This window comes from Bos grunniens, chromosome 19 (assembly GCF_055505025.1).
Source record: "Bos grunniens cultivar Pamir isolate PY7600 chromosome 19, Bosgru_T2T1.0, whole genome shotgun sequence".
In the NCBI taxonomy this organism is placed as follows: domain Eukaryota; kingdom Metazoa; phylum Chordata; class Mammalia; order Artiodactyla; family Bovidae; genus Bos; species Bos grunniens.
The window spans coordinates 45,291,496-45,304,524 of record NC_141183.1 but is presented as its reverse complement, the minus strand read 5'-3'; the positions used below and the strand labels follow the sequence as shown (position 1 = coordinate 45,304,524).

Below are 13,029 nucleotides of genomic sequence, written 5' to 3'. Positions count from 1 at the left end.
AGTACTGAAAGAACATGAGTTCCAATGGAATCTATCCAAACTATAGCTACTGAACAAATCCAGGATCCAATTAAACTGAGTAAGAGCTTTATGTTTAAGATAGTACAGAATAAAAATATAGATGGGAGATACTTTATTTGTAAATGATTTAAGATTTTAATGTCTACTAATTAATTTCATGGAACAACAAAGATTTACCTTGTTCTCCCATAAGAGACTTTGACAATAGATCTTGCAAGCAAGGTTTTATAGTGCTGACATTATATACTGCTGTCTAGGGAACTTAGAATCCTATGTGATAATAAAGTTTAGTAGAATGGCAGGATTATGCCTAATTCGAGATGCAAAATACATTGAAGGAATTTAGTAACATAGGGCCTTGCGGGTAAACTTAAAATGAACCAATTTCTCAGTTAATTTTAGTGACTCTGGGAGCAACAATGAGACATTCATAAAGATGGAGTGTATGTGTGGCGTGGGGGGTGGGGGTGGAACATCGAGTACAGTAATTCAATACCTCATGGGCCTGAAGAGCCTTGCTGAGTATTAAGCAAGCATGGTCAGCTCCAACACTGATAGGTCTGTTTAAAAAGATCTTGGGGAGCTGAAATGACCAACTCACTGGTCCCAGTTAGATCCTAGACTATTTTCAAAATTACAAGCAGGAATTCTATGCAACTCTCTGAAGTTTCTGTGAGTTGGTCAACAATACCCCTGTTACAGTACTGGCAGAGTTGTTAAACTCATTGGGTCAAAAGGAATATAATTATTTGGTGAGTACCAGTATAATAATCTATCTTCGTCACAACACACACTCTAAGAGAAGTTCTGTAATATTTATCAAAGCCAAGGTCACAATGAGATGGTAGTCACGTTTAGCAGTGATGAAGGTAGAACCTTGATGGGGGAGATGAAGAAATGTTCAAGTTTTCTTCTTTTTGTTTTCACTCTTCCTTCTCACACAAGCCTCAGAAGACCTGAGGGCAAACTATTAAGGTGTTTAGGAGAAAAGAAGAGAGGATGTATGGTCAGGCTCTGACTATAGCTTCACACTTTAACTACAAAAGGCCCAGAGGGTCCCAAAAGATCTTTCCAGGGCAGGTGAACAGATAGGATTTGGAATAGAAATTCAAGCAAAGAACAGAGGGTGCATGCACTGAGCATATTTTCAGTCTATATAAACCAATACTATAAGGTATTTCTTGGGCAGTAATCAATTAGGTAAAGATTTGGGATCTCAGCTTCTAGAATGAACCATCAAAGTTTATTTACAAATCAAGACTGCCTAGATAGGAAAATATAAGTTACGCTTCAGTCCTACAAGACTGCAAACATTTTTTAAATGAGATTAAAAAAAAAATTCAAATAATAACCGAACCAAAAAGACGAACTTAAAAGCAATTACAAAAATGACATCTCTTAGTCACAGAAACAAGATACTATAAATAAAACATCATTGAATTAACGTACATCCTATCTAAATTGATAAGGTATGATTTAAAACTTCAAGAGAAAAAGAAAAATCCATGTGGCAGTTTTCTCAATTCCATTTTTTAAAAAATCTAGTATTTTTAGTTCTACATTCTCCCCTAAAAGTAGTCAATGAATAAACAAATACCACCCAAGTCCCTGTTTCTCTTTAGAATAATACTCAACTTTCTTTACTTATCAAAGAGTAAGTAGATACCTACCGTCTAGGATTGGAAGCATCTGTCTAGCCTAGGGAGATATTAAGCTACTGGGAACATTTAGGGATTACTTCTGGGAATCGTATTTGAAAATACACATTAAGGTTCTGTCCAAAAGGCCAGGTTTCTGAAACTATCATGTGATAAATACATTTCAAATATAAATGACAGTTAAGAATATTTTGTCTGAAGGACGTCAATAAGAGGAAGGATGAAAAAAGGAAAAAAAGTGCCTCTCTCAGAACTGTAGATGATTCCTTAGTAAAGATGTGATCGTGTGAAGCACTTGGCACAGCACCTCAAGTACAGCTGAGTATACCATAAACATGAGCCTCCATCTTTCTTCAGATGAGGTAGCAGGATTAATACTAACTGCAAAAGTTACAGAAACTTTGATTCAAAATGCAAGAAATTGTAGTAGAGAAAAATAATAATGAATAGAACTGCCTTAGAAAACAGTGAGTTTCCAGCACTGGAGATATTCAAGATAAGGCTTAAGAAGGGAGTCTCTGCCAGGGAGGCTACAGAAGTAATCCCTGATTTGTGTATGAGTTTGGATCAGATGACTTCTAAAGTTCGCTCTAACTCCTTACAATATTGAGGTGATCAAAATGAAAATGATCACTGTACTTTTTCTTTTTTCCTCAAGTTTGTCACTTAATGTAAACTGATAGGTTATCTTACCTATGAGATTCTTGCTCTCCTTTCATTTTCTCTACTTTTGATAACATATCATCAACTTTAAATGTTTTCCTGGAAGAAACAGATAAACAAAATAATCACTTCTCAACTGGGAAAAACAAACAGATTATACTTTATTGTCACTATAATAGGCAAACTGGGTATGTGATTTTTATTTTTAATAAGATAAATTATGGATGGTTAGCCATAACAATGAATACTATTGAGATAGTGTATATAATAATACAGCAAACAAGCCTTCAAGTCCCATTTCAAAGGCTAACTTTTCTATGAAACCTTGGGTAATTAATCCAAAACTACAGGGATTTCTCCCTACCTATGGAACTTGGTGTATACTTATTTTGACATTTAGTCTCCTAAATGTGAAACTTGAATAAATATTTTATTTCTATTAGATTATAAGTTCCTAAAGGGCAGAGATTCGTCTTCTTCAAGGAAAGCCACATGGTGCTTGGCATGTTGCCTTAATCTTGGTAGGTGCCAAGCATCTGTCGGACTGAGCCAAACAAATGCAAATTATGTATATTTTGAAACATTCATATTTCTATTAAGTAACCTGACAAATATGGATATTCCATAAAACATATGAAGTATAGTAAAACACCCTCAAAGATGAGCAGCAATGGCTAAAGTTAAATATGTCATTGTAAAGAGATGGTTGTCACCATCATGAAAAAAACTTTGAAGTTTAAAGGACATACCATCAAATCATAACAAAATCATCAGCTTTTTCACTTAATAAGTTTAAGAGAAAAAAGTAGTTTTCCACAAAATAGAAACTTAAATTAAGAATAACCACGCCCTCAGTAAGCAATTTAAGAATGAATGGATTCTAAAATAAGCCTCATCTTCTTAAGGTAATCTACTATTTACATTTTTTAGAGGCTAAAAAACTAGACTCATATATGTTAATGGAAAACAAGTATTTCTTATACTCCCTTCAAATTTAGAACTCAAAAAGGTTCATGCATTCCACATAAATTACTTTGTAAAGCTTGAATTCAGATACTAGAAATTACTAATATGCTCATTCCTCAAAAACAGCTATTGTACCCTATAATAAAATATCAGCAGAGAAATGGTGATGCAAATATATCATAGCAAAACACTGATAGGAAGAATAGAATTGATATAATCTATATTTCAGATGAATAAATAGCCTCCATTAACAAAAGGTCTTTTTTAAAAAAGCTTCTCTCTTTACCTTTAGAGTTACTGAAAACCTCAATATTAAAGTTTCATCTGATAAAGTATAGGAAGAAGTTCTTTAAGAAGGATGGCAATACATTTTCAATCTCCATAGATAAGAGAGAAGAAAGAAGAAAAACCTATGATTCTTTTAGGCTAGTTACAAAGAACTTTTCAGTATAAATACTGAAATGTACTACTAAGGAGGTTGTAAAGTTTCTGAAAACTTTTAAGAATAAAATGTTTATCTTTGTGTAACGATTAAGAAGAAACCTTGTCTGTGGGAAGAAAAGTTAAGACTGTGGGTCACAAGGTTCATCTCTTCCAACTTTATGGAGACTGTACATAGGAGAACTGACTATTAACAACCATTTGAAATAGGTTAGATCATACAAGCAACCCAGCATTCCTTAGGATAAACAAAACAAACCATATAGGCAACTACAGAAAAGCAGCCTCACCTCCCAACACCAAGTATTTCTGTTTTTTAGAAAGGTGCTGCTACTCTAGCTCAGATTTAACAAGGGATATAGTTATCAAAAGGTCATCAAAATGGAGAATATTATTAAAATTCAAGAAATTTCAGGAAATTTTGGAGGGAGGATTCAGAAGCAGCTTGCATGAAACCTAGTAAAATGGGCTCAATAAGACACCCTTCTCTCCTCACCAGTGTTTCCACTGTGCCAGGGTAGTGGCAGCCTATAAAATCTGAATACCTCTATGAAGTGCAACGAAAGTAAAAGACTTACAAATATACTAGATTTACTCTTACACCTGCATGTCAAAAGGAGTGATAAGTATATTCCAACAATGAATATTATGTTGTTGTAATGGTACAAAAGGAGTTCCCAAAACATGGTGAGTAAAGGGATAGTACTAAAAGCAATTTTGTAAAAGCAGTTTCAAGAACACTGTGAACAAAGACCACAATCACTGGGCTAAATTTGTCACCTTCCAAATTCACTAACTACTTTGAAAAAGACAGCACTCATTTGAAGATATTAAGTTGTAGTATAAGTGTTAAAAATGAGTCAGTGTCTTATACAGGCCAAGCATGCAACAAAAGAATAAAGTGATTCCTAATGCATTTTTACATGGAAAATAGACTAAATGGAATGTGTATGTCTCTTGGCTGGCAAACTGCTTAGAATCTGTCCCAAAAGACAATTTTTTACCTATGGGATACTAAATCAAGAAAATTCACTTCTACTACCAAATTTTTAAAATGGCTTCCACTCATTAGAGGACAAGAGAAATGAATCCCACAGACAGTCTAATAAACAATTATGATGTATTCTTTAATCCACTTATAGATTAACCCAAGTTTACTTTTAAAGAACTTTATCACTTTAAAATCATATAGCATTCTAGATGATAACTGCAGTAATTTTTTTTTTTGCGGGGGGGGCCACATGGCAGCATCCAAGATCTTAGTTTCCTGATCAAGGATAGAACCCGTGCCCCCTGCAGTGCAATTGCAAAGTCTAAGCCACTGGATGGCCAGGAAAATCCTCTAGATGATCTCATTTCCATATTAAAAACATTGAAAGAAAAATTTACTACTTAATAAAATCCTCCTACTTTTATAGAGTAAATCAAGGGTCTGCAGATTATGGACCACTGGCCAAATCCAGCCTACTGTCTGTTTTTGCACAGCCTATAAGCCAGAATGCTTTTTACAGATAAACATTTCCAAGTGATTTGGTAACAGAGAACTCTAAATCCCAATTATGTTAAATACTATCCCCTCACTCCACTTTGCAAAAATAAAAGAATTCCACATTTCTTACTAGTAGGCATGTATTATAAAACACTGCAGTAGGGAATTCCTTGGTGGTCCAGTGGTTAGGGCTTAGTGCTTTCACCACCGAAGCCTAGGTTTAATCCCTGGTGAGGGAACTATGATCCTGCTGGCCATGTGGCCAAAAAAAAAAAAAAAAAAATACACTGCACTCAATCATTATATTTTGAATTTCATCAAAAATTCGTTGACATATGTTTTTCTTTTTTGTATAATACCTATATACTACCTAATATCCTCAATTCTGTTTACTGGACCACAAAGCCTAAAGTACTTACCATCTGGTCCTTTACATAAAAAGTTTCCTGAACCCTGGCATGGAGTAGACAGGTAAAGAATTGACATATTTAATTCTGCTGCCTAGTCTATCGCTTTCTTTCTAGTTATTTACAAATCTGACAGTTTTCACTAGTTAAATACATGTGCAGGCGTGCGCACAATCGCGTGTGCATGATCTCTCTCTGGATCCAGAGGGATTATCAAAAGACAAATGGTTTTAACATTTCAATCCTTCAAAATACATCTAGATAGATCTACAAAACTGAACTATGTCTTACCATAAAAAACATTGATACTTACTTAGTAACCAGCAGGAGTCTCCAAAGGAGTTTAGTTTCAAAGTTTACTGAAAAGCTTAATGGTTTTCCTAAGTCAAGACTATAACAATACCAAATGCTTAGTAAAGGTTCTCTCCTTTAAAGTTTTGTTCACTTGATATGCTCAATAAATAATCATGGGCACAGAACAAGAAACTAGCATTCCATAATTATATACGGTTAAATGTTAAAAGTAAAAATAAGTTCTCTGACACCTCTAGATTCCACTTTAAGACTACGTAATTAAGATTAAGAAGTTTTTAAAGACATTCCTCCTACTGACTTCAGAAGTATTTCCCTTTTAATAAAACAACCACCAAAAATATAAAATGAGATTTATTGTTAGAACATAAAAGAAATACTCAGACATTAACTGGTAAACTTATGTATCAAAGATAAGTTCCCATGAGCCCTAATTTAGTAAATATTTAAATCAACTCCAACCAAACTTGAAAAAAACTATTAGCACAGAGCAAAAACATCAGTCAGTAAAATCACTTCATTTACTTCACTACTAAATCATTTCTATCAGGAATAAACTGGCAATCAACTGGGATTTACAAAAGTGGTACTTAAAAAGTTGCTTTGCAATCAATTCAATTACTCTTTCACCTCAGTTTTCATATTTAACCTTTCATTAGAGATCGTACTTTAAAACAAAATTTTAACATGGTTTGATCAACTTGAAATAAGATTCATAAAATGTACCTTTTGATGTTTGTTCTGGAGTTTCGATGAGACATGTAAGTAAGAGTTCTATGCAAAAATATTGGCTATAAAAAAAGTTAAAATATTCAAATTAAATAGATGAAATTCTAGGAAAAAAATAATGCTGATGAATTTTGTTGATTACTTACCGCTATAAGATTTCGTGTTCGAAGAAATCTATAGATCTGCGTTGGTTCTAGGTAACAGAAACAAAATCCAAATGTTATCTAAATTCACTCATTACTTAAGTTGTTAAGAAAATACCAACCCAGGCCATGTTATAACCAATATAAACTAATCACCTATATGAAAATCATGTACTGAATATTTACATCAAGAAAATTAGTATGCACAATTACATTAAATGACATTCAGTCTACAACACACATTCACAAAATTCATCTACATTTATTTTAAATTTAAGGTACTCTATAATCTTGTTTTTAAGCCTTGCATATCTAAGGCAGCTATTTTTAAACGAGTTTGTATGCAGAACTGCAGAGAAGTAGTTATATTCATTTAACTTAGTTAATATAAACTATTAATAACCCATCTCTTTCTAAAAAGTAGCTAAAATGAGATAGTTGGATTCCGTAAAAGAACTCCATATTGATGCCAATAACAAAAATGAAATGTTCACTTTTTAATTGGTCTTTTCAAAAGTCTGTCCAGTAGTCAACTTAAACAGAATACAACTGTTACCCAGATAGATGTCCCAATACAGATATGAGCAAAATTAGTTCTGAAATCTAAAACACAGATCAGCTAAAATTTTCATTGAATTTATTTCTAGCTATAGTTGAAGTTTCTATTTTGCTCAAGTAAATATTACCTCAGTATGTAAATACTATCCTAACACATTTTTAAAGTAATAGATTCCCAGAATGTTTTTAATTCTGTTTACGTAAATGTGTTACAAAGGACGTAGGTTATAGATAGAAAATATTTTTATACACAAATACCATAATACCAGTTACATTAATGACATGTTAGTAATATATTTCTTTAAATAAAGCAGTATAAAAATGACTGTATTAGTAAATACATCAAAGCATATACACGTCTCAGAAACTAAGATCAATATTAGAGAAGAATCAAGTTGTTCTGTGACCAAATCTTTTTTTTTTTCCAAATCTAACTCTTAATGACAGTTCATCTCTACAAAGCAGACTCATCAGAAAGCAAGACAGATAAAACTCTTCGAGGATTTCTCTCCTCATAATGTTTAGAGAGAATTTTTTAAAATTTCCACTCAATCTTTAGTTAGCTAAGTTTTAGTCTCAAATGAACTAAAAGGAGATGAGATGTTTTAGAAAGAGTACAAACATGTATGTTTATTGTCATCACTGTGCTTTAATATTTCCAATTGAAAGCCTCTACAGATTTCCGAAACTGTATTAAGGAAATGCGAGAATAATGTAAATCTCTCTCAAGCAGGTTCAATACTCATTTCAATAAAAACTGAAATTCCTTGTATTAAATGTCAATTAGAATTTCATGAAGCACTAATGAGAGAGAATGAAAGAAGGGTATTAAACAATGTAATACATCTTTCCAAGCACAGCTGATACCATGCCCTTAACATATGCCACGGAAAATTGTAAATAAAGACATTGAGTGGTAGAATTGAGTTTATTCAAGTATCTGTAAGACATCTAGCTGTTAAATATCATCCAGATACAACATCCACACCAAAGCAGAGAGAAAACAACCAGGACGTAATATTCATTAAAGAACAGGGCAGGTTACTCATAGTCATGCTGTTTCTTACAAATTCTATTGTTTGTTTCCAGACACCTTGCCCCCTTCCTAAATTAAGTCGTAGCTCTGCCCTCGAAACAGACCTTAAAAACAGAAATTGACATCAGAAAATATTCTGAAATGAAGACAAACACAACGGGCAGAATTCCGAAAGCGTGTCTAGAGAAGTGAGTTGCTTAAGCACTACCTGTCTCACTTTACGTCCCCCTTAAATGGGTAGAAAGATTTGAAAGGTTTAGAGCATCAAAAGGTGCCCTGTTAATGTGCAGCACCAAGTTCTTGCGAAGGCATTTCAGACTGACAATTTGGTCGATTTTACTGCATTCCTCTGTTCACAGGCTTAATTTTGCTCCTCTGAACCTATAACCGACAGCCTTGTACTTCTGGAGTACGGAAGGCATGAAAGAAAGCAAGAACTCGTCCTGTACCGCAGATCCAACTGTACAGTTCAACCGTGACCTCCTCACCTAAAAGCAGCCTGCTCTTAACGCGGGGCCCCACGGCCTCAGCTCGCGTGTAAACCTTTTGGGGAGGCACGAACCTCACCTGGAGCCCTTAGCCTATCTCCCCCAAAGCCCCTAGACTTCGAGCCCCCGTGAGCCGTAACCCCCGAAGGCGGAACAGCCCCCTCAATTTCGCCCTCCACTCCCGAATCAAACCGACTCCAGGAGACGAAGGGGGTCCCAGCACGAGTGTCCCGGCCCCCTAACGCTTCAAGAGTGGAGATTCCTGCCCTCAAAGCCTCCAACACACTCACTCTCAAAGGCCTGGAGGAAAAGCTCGTGGTCAGCCTGGACGTGCTCCATTTTCGGCTTCTTCACCGGTAACACCGCGGCCCCCGCCGCTGCCGCCGCGGAGGAGGAGGAGGAGGCCGAGTAACTGCCGCCGCCTCCACAGCCCCCGCCACCGGATTTGCCGCCCGACGCCGTCGCCGCCGCCACCGCCGCCGAACCCCCGAAACCGCCTCCCCCGGACCCCGCGCTGGGCCCCGAGCCGCCCCCTCCCCCACCGCCGTGCTTCTGAGGCGCCATCGCGGTTCCTGCCTCCTCCCCCCGCCAGCTACCCGCCGGGCGGCCCCGGAGAGTAAGCGCCTGCAATACCAACCGCTCGCCCCAGCAGGCTCCGGCGGACCGAGGGGGGAAGGAGGAGAGAGGGGAGGAGAGGGGAAGGGAAGGGAGGAGGAGAGGAGGGAAGGAGGGAGGAAAAAAAAAAGTGTCTCCTCCTGAGAACCCCGCTCCGCTCGAGAGACCGCTCACCCTAGCCTGGCCTCGCTCCGCCCACTTCCCCCGCCCGGCGCTCTGATTGGTCGGCGGGAGCGCGCGCCGCCCGGCCGCCCAGCCCGTTGGCCCGCGGATTCCCCCGTCAGTCACGCGGAGGCGCTTCTCGCGGAGGCGCGGCTTGGTTGGCCCGTGCGCGCTGCCGATCGCGGGCCCGGCCGCCTCTTTGAACTGAATTCGCGGGAAAATTAGGGGTCGGAGCGGCCTTCCTGCTGGCCCCGGTGCATTCTGGGGAGAGAGGGACCCAGCGAGCGGCTTAGGGAGCCGTTTCTCGCCTTCTGAGCGTCGTCAGTTGCCGCCCCCGGGGTATACAGGACCCCTGAGGAGAGGCGGGCCTCTGAGGAACTGGGGGGCGAGGGCCCTGTTAAATGAACCGAGATCCTAGCTGGATCGTCGAGTCTCTAACTTCACAGGAAGGGGCCTGCCTCGGGGTTTGGTCGGGTCGGGTCGGGTCGGGTCGGGTCGCTTCTGGTCTAAGGGGCTAGCAGGGCGGGGATCGCTTCCCTGGTCCCCTCGTCACCACGTGCCTCAAGGCGCCCTTGGCCGAATCCCACCCAGCGAGACTCAAGAGAGGACTGGGGCAGCCAAGGGCTTGCGGCTGCTGCTCTTTCGAACGCCGCAGGGCTCCACCAAAGGGAGCGATTTCTAGGGAGCTTGAATGTCCAAAAATCAAATGAAGAAAACGATTTTCTGAAGGTGCGGTGAAGCTTGAGGATGCTTACTGAGAGAGGTTGTGGCTTCTCAACATGTTAGAAGTAAAACCTAGATATTTGATCCCCGGACACCAGAAGAGTTGTCAGAGGGACAAACTAGATGATTTTTTAGAAGTATCTACACCCATCTTGAGAATCTACTCATTTTGCGCTCAAAAACTGTAGAGGGAATCCGGTGTTTCGCCTGTCTCTTTTAAAAAGAGATGCGTAGGCCCGATTCAGGCTTCCGGTCCGGACTGGTTTGGAGTCGAGCTAATACTCCGAGATTTGAATTTCAGGTTGGGCAATATGATCTCTAAGGACGTCCTTCCAGTTGAAATCCTGTGGTCTTGTATTACATTAAAATGAAATATTATCTTCGAAAATTGCAATCTATAAACACAGATCCATTTCATACTTCCAATTATATTTTTTAAATGCTTGCGTTGGGCCCTTTATAGTTAATTTCAAAATGCTGTTTACGAAGCAGGCATCTTTGGAATGGTTATTTAAATAACCAAAGCGCTTATTTTATCAATGCATTTTCTACTTAAGAAAGTGAGCTCTGCAGGTTTTGCATGTAGTATAAAATTTGGCATTTCAGAAACACATCCAAAAGTAGGTATACCTGTTGCTGGTTTTTAAGTAGTCTGTATTTTTAGTCAGACAAAAAGTTCAGAATGCTGTCCTGTGTTATACTGTTCTGTACTCAGTATTTTTTTGTTTCCCCCTGCCAAAATAAAGAAGAGATTTTGTTTTGTTCTTTAGATTTCTGAAATAACCCTTTCCTGAACTGAGAGGCTTGTGGGGTATTAGATCTTGCTAAACTGCTCATCTTTAGCTTTACAGGGTTAGAAAATGAAGTTTCATCAATTCATTCAAGGTCTGGAGTACTAAGCATACTAAGCAAATCACAAAATATCAAGTTATAAGCCTAAAGGCTAAGAGTAAATATAACTGACAAAATTACCCGTCTTCATCATTTAGGAGAATAGGGTTCTCCTTTTGAAGGGGAGGGTGGAAATACAGGTAGAGCCAAAGAGGTTATTGTAAATTTTCAGTGAATAGAGAAATGGAACCAAAGGATTTAGGATGTTGCTAAAAGGTATTTCCTTTAAGAATGCGATGGTATAGCATTCTAAGCTTCACCCTGGGCGTAGTTTTAATGTACAGTAGCTAACCAGTATTGATGATGAGAATCAAAGCTATCCATGCTATGGAAGAGTTGTATAACACATTCTCACTTTTTGTATTCTCCTTTGTCCAGAATGTACGTAGCATACTAAAAAAATCCTTAAAACCTCGAACAAATTAGAATTAATTAGGGGGTTATCTTGGTCACATTACTATCTTCTTAATCAGATTATGTTCCATAGATAAAATGTTAATAGATCACCTCAAGGTTGGTCACTTCTGTGACTAGGTTGTTTTGTTATTTTTTAAGTTTGGTGTGGCAACTGTTTTTGAGACTGGTGATGCCAATTCACGGTCAAAGACAGGTATATATTTAGTTCCCGGCCTCACACTGAATTTGAATTGCGTTCAAGGGTTTTGTTTGTTTTGGCTTTCATGCATATTTGGAATTGGTAAGCCCCTAAAAAGCAAAGGCCACTAACCTTTTCTTTTATATTTCCTAGCACCAGACTAGATATGTGTGCAAGGAAAGAATGGCCATCATATTGACCTTTATAGCTGTGAGTATTCTTTTAGGTATGTTACCTCAATTTGTCATAATGATCCTATGAAGCTGGCATTATTTTCATTTTACAGAAGAGAAAATAGGCTCAGAGAGGTTAAGTCACTTGCTCATTTAGTGGCAGAGCTGTGACTCGGACCCATCACTTTAAGCATTGAGTCTATTAGAGTAAGCCAATAAGAGCTATATCAGAAGAAAAAGAACGTTTAAGTCTCACTTTGAGGGAACTAAAGTTGTATTTGCTGACATGTTCTGAAAGATATATAATCAAATTTGATTTTTAAAAAGGAATGGCCTCCAACGTAAAAATATTAATAACCTTCCTAATAAAAGTTAGTATGAAAAAATAATTTCAACAGTTCTGTTTGAAACTTAAAGTTTGCATATTTTTCCCTTTGTCTAGAAAAGAAAAATATAAGAACCATGGAATATTCACTGTGTATTATGGGGTTTTCATAATAAACCCCTGATTTGTGTGTGTGTGTGTTTATCTAGGCTTAACTAGATATAATAAGGGTGGTAGTAAGGCATAGTTAGAACCCCTGGGACAAAAAGAAACTTGACACTAATAACCTGAGGGAGGAGAAACCACCTGAGACACAGTGGAAATACCTAAACCTGAATTTGGGGAGGCCTATAACTGAAGATAACTACTATGCCCATTTGTTTTAAACTGTGGGACAAGTGATTTTATGTTTAATTTTAAGCAAAAGCAGGAATGAATTGAGATTTATTGAGCATTCTATCCATACAACAGTTGTAAAACTGTTATTTACTATTGTTAGTCTCTTACACACAAGTAATTGAATCTCAGAGAGATTAAGTCACTCTCTCACCATCCCACAGCTTTTAAGTGGGCAAGCTGAGATTTGAACCCAGTTACAGGGAACTCAAAACCCCATGTGTTTTCCAGTAAAACA

The 13,029-nt window shown here is 37.9% G+C and overlaps 2 protein-coding genes across 6 annotated transcripts in view; one reads left to right on the top strand and one right to left on the bottom strand.

Annotated features, from left to right (window-relative positions):
- Window positions 1-8,921, top strand: part of CRLF3 (cytokine receptor like factor 3) — an 87,193-nt gene extending 78,272 nt beyond the window's left edge. Inside the window, exon 9 of the transcript XR_015148228.1 lies at window positions 8,783-8,921. The gene's annotated coding sequence lies outside the window, so the exon portion shown is untranslated. The remainder of the gene's footprint in view (window positions 1-8,782) is intronic.
- SUZ12 (SUZ12 polycomb repressive complex 2 subunit) overlaps window positions 1-9,813 on the bottom strand; it is a 39,969-nt gene extending 30,156 nt beyond the window's left edge. The window contains exons 1-5 of one of the 5 annotated variants that reach the window (XM_086360213.1): window positions 9,701-9,813; window positions 9,202-9,288; window positions 6,833-6,879; window positions 6,684-6,748; window positions 2,373-2,441 (exon numbers count right to left, since the gene is read on the bottom strand). In XM_086360213.1, coding sequence (XP_086216339.1) covers window positions 2,373-2,441; window positions 6,684-6,748; window positions 6,833-6,879; window positions 9,202-9,250 — 230 coding nt within the window. In that variant the 5' untranslated portion in view covers window positions 9,251-9,288; window positions 9,701-9,813. The other 4 variants (XM_086360214.1, XM_086360211.1, XM_086360215.1 and 1 more) reach the window with 4 other exon arrangements.
- Window positions 9,814-13,029: the final 3,216 nt, after the last annotated feature.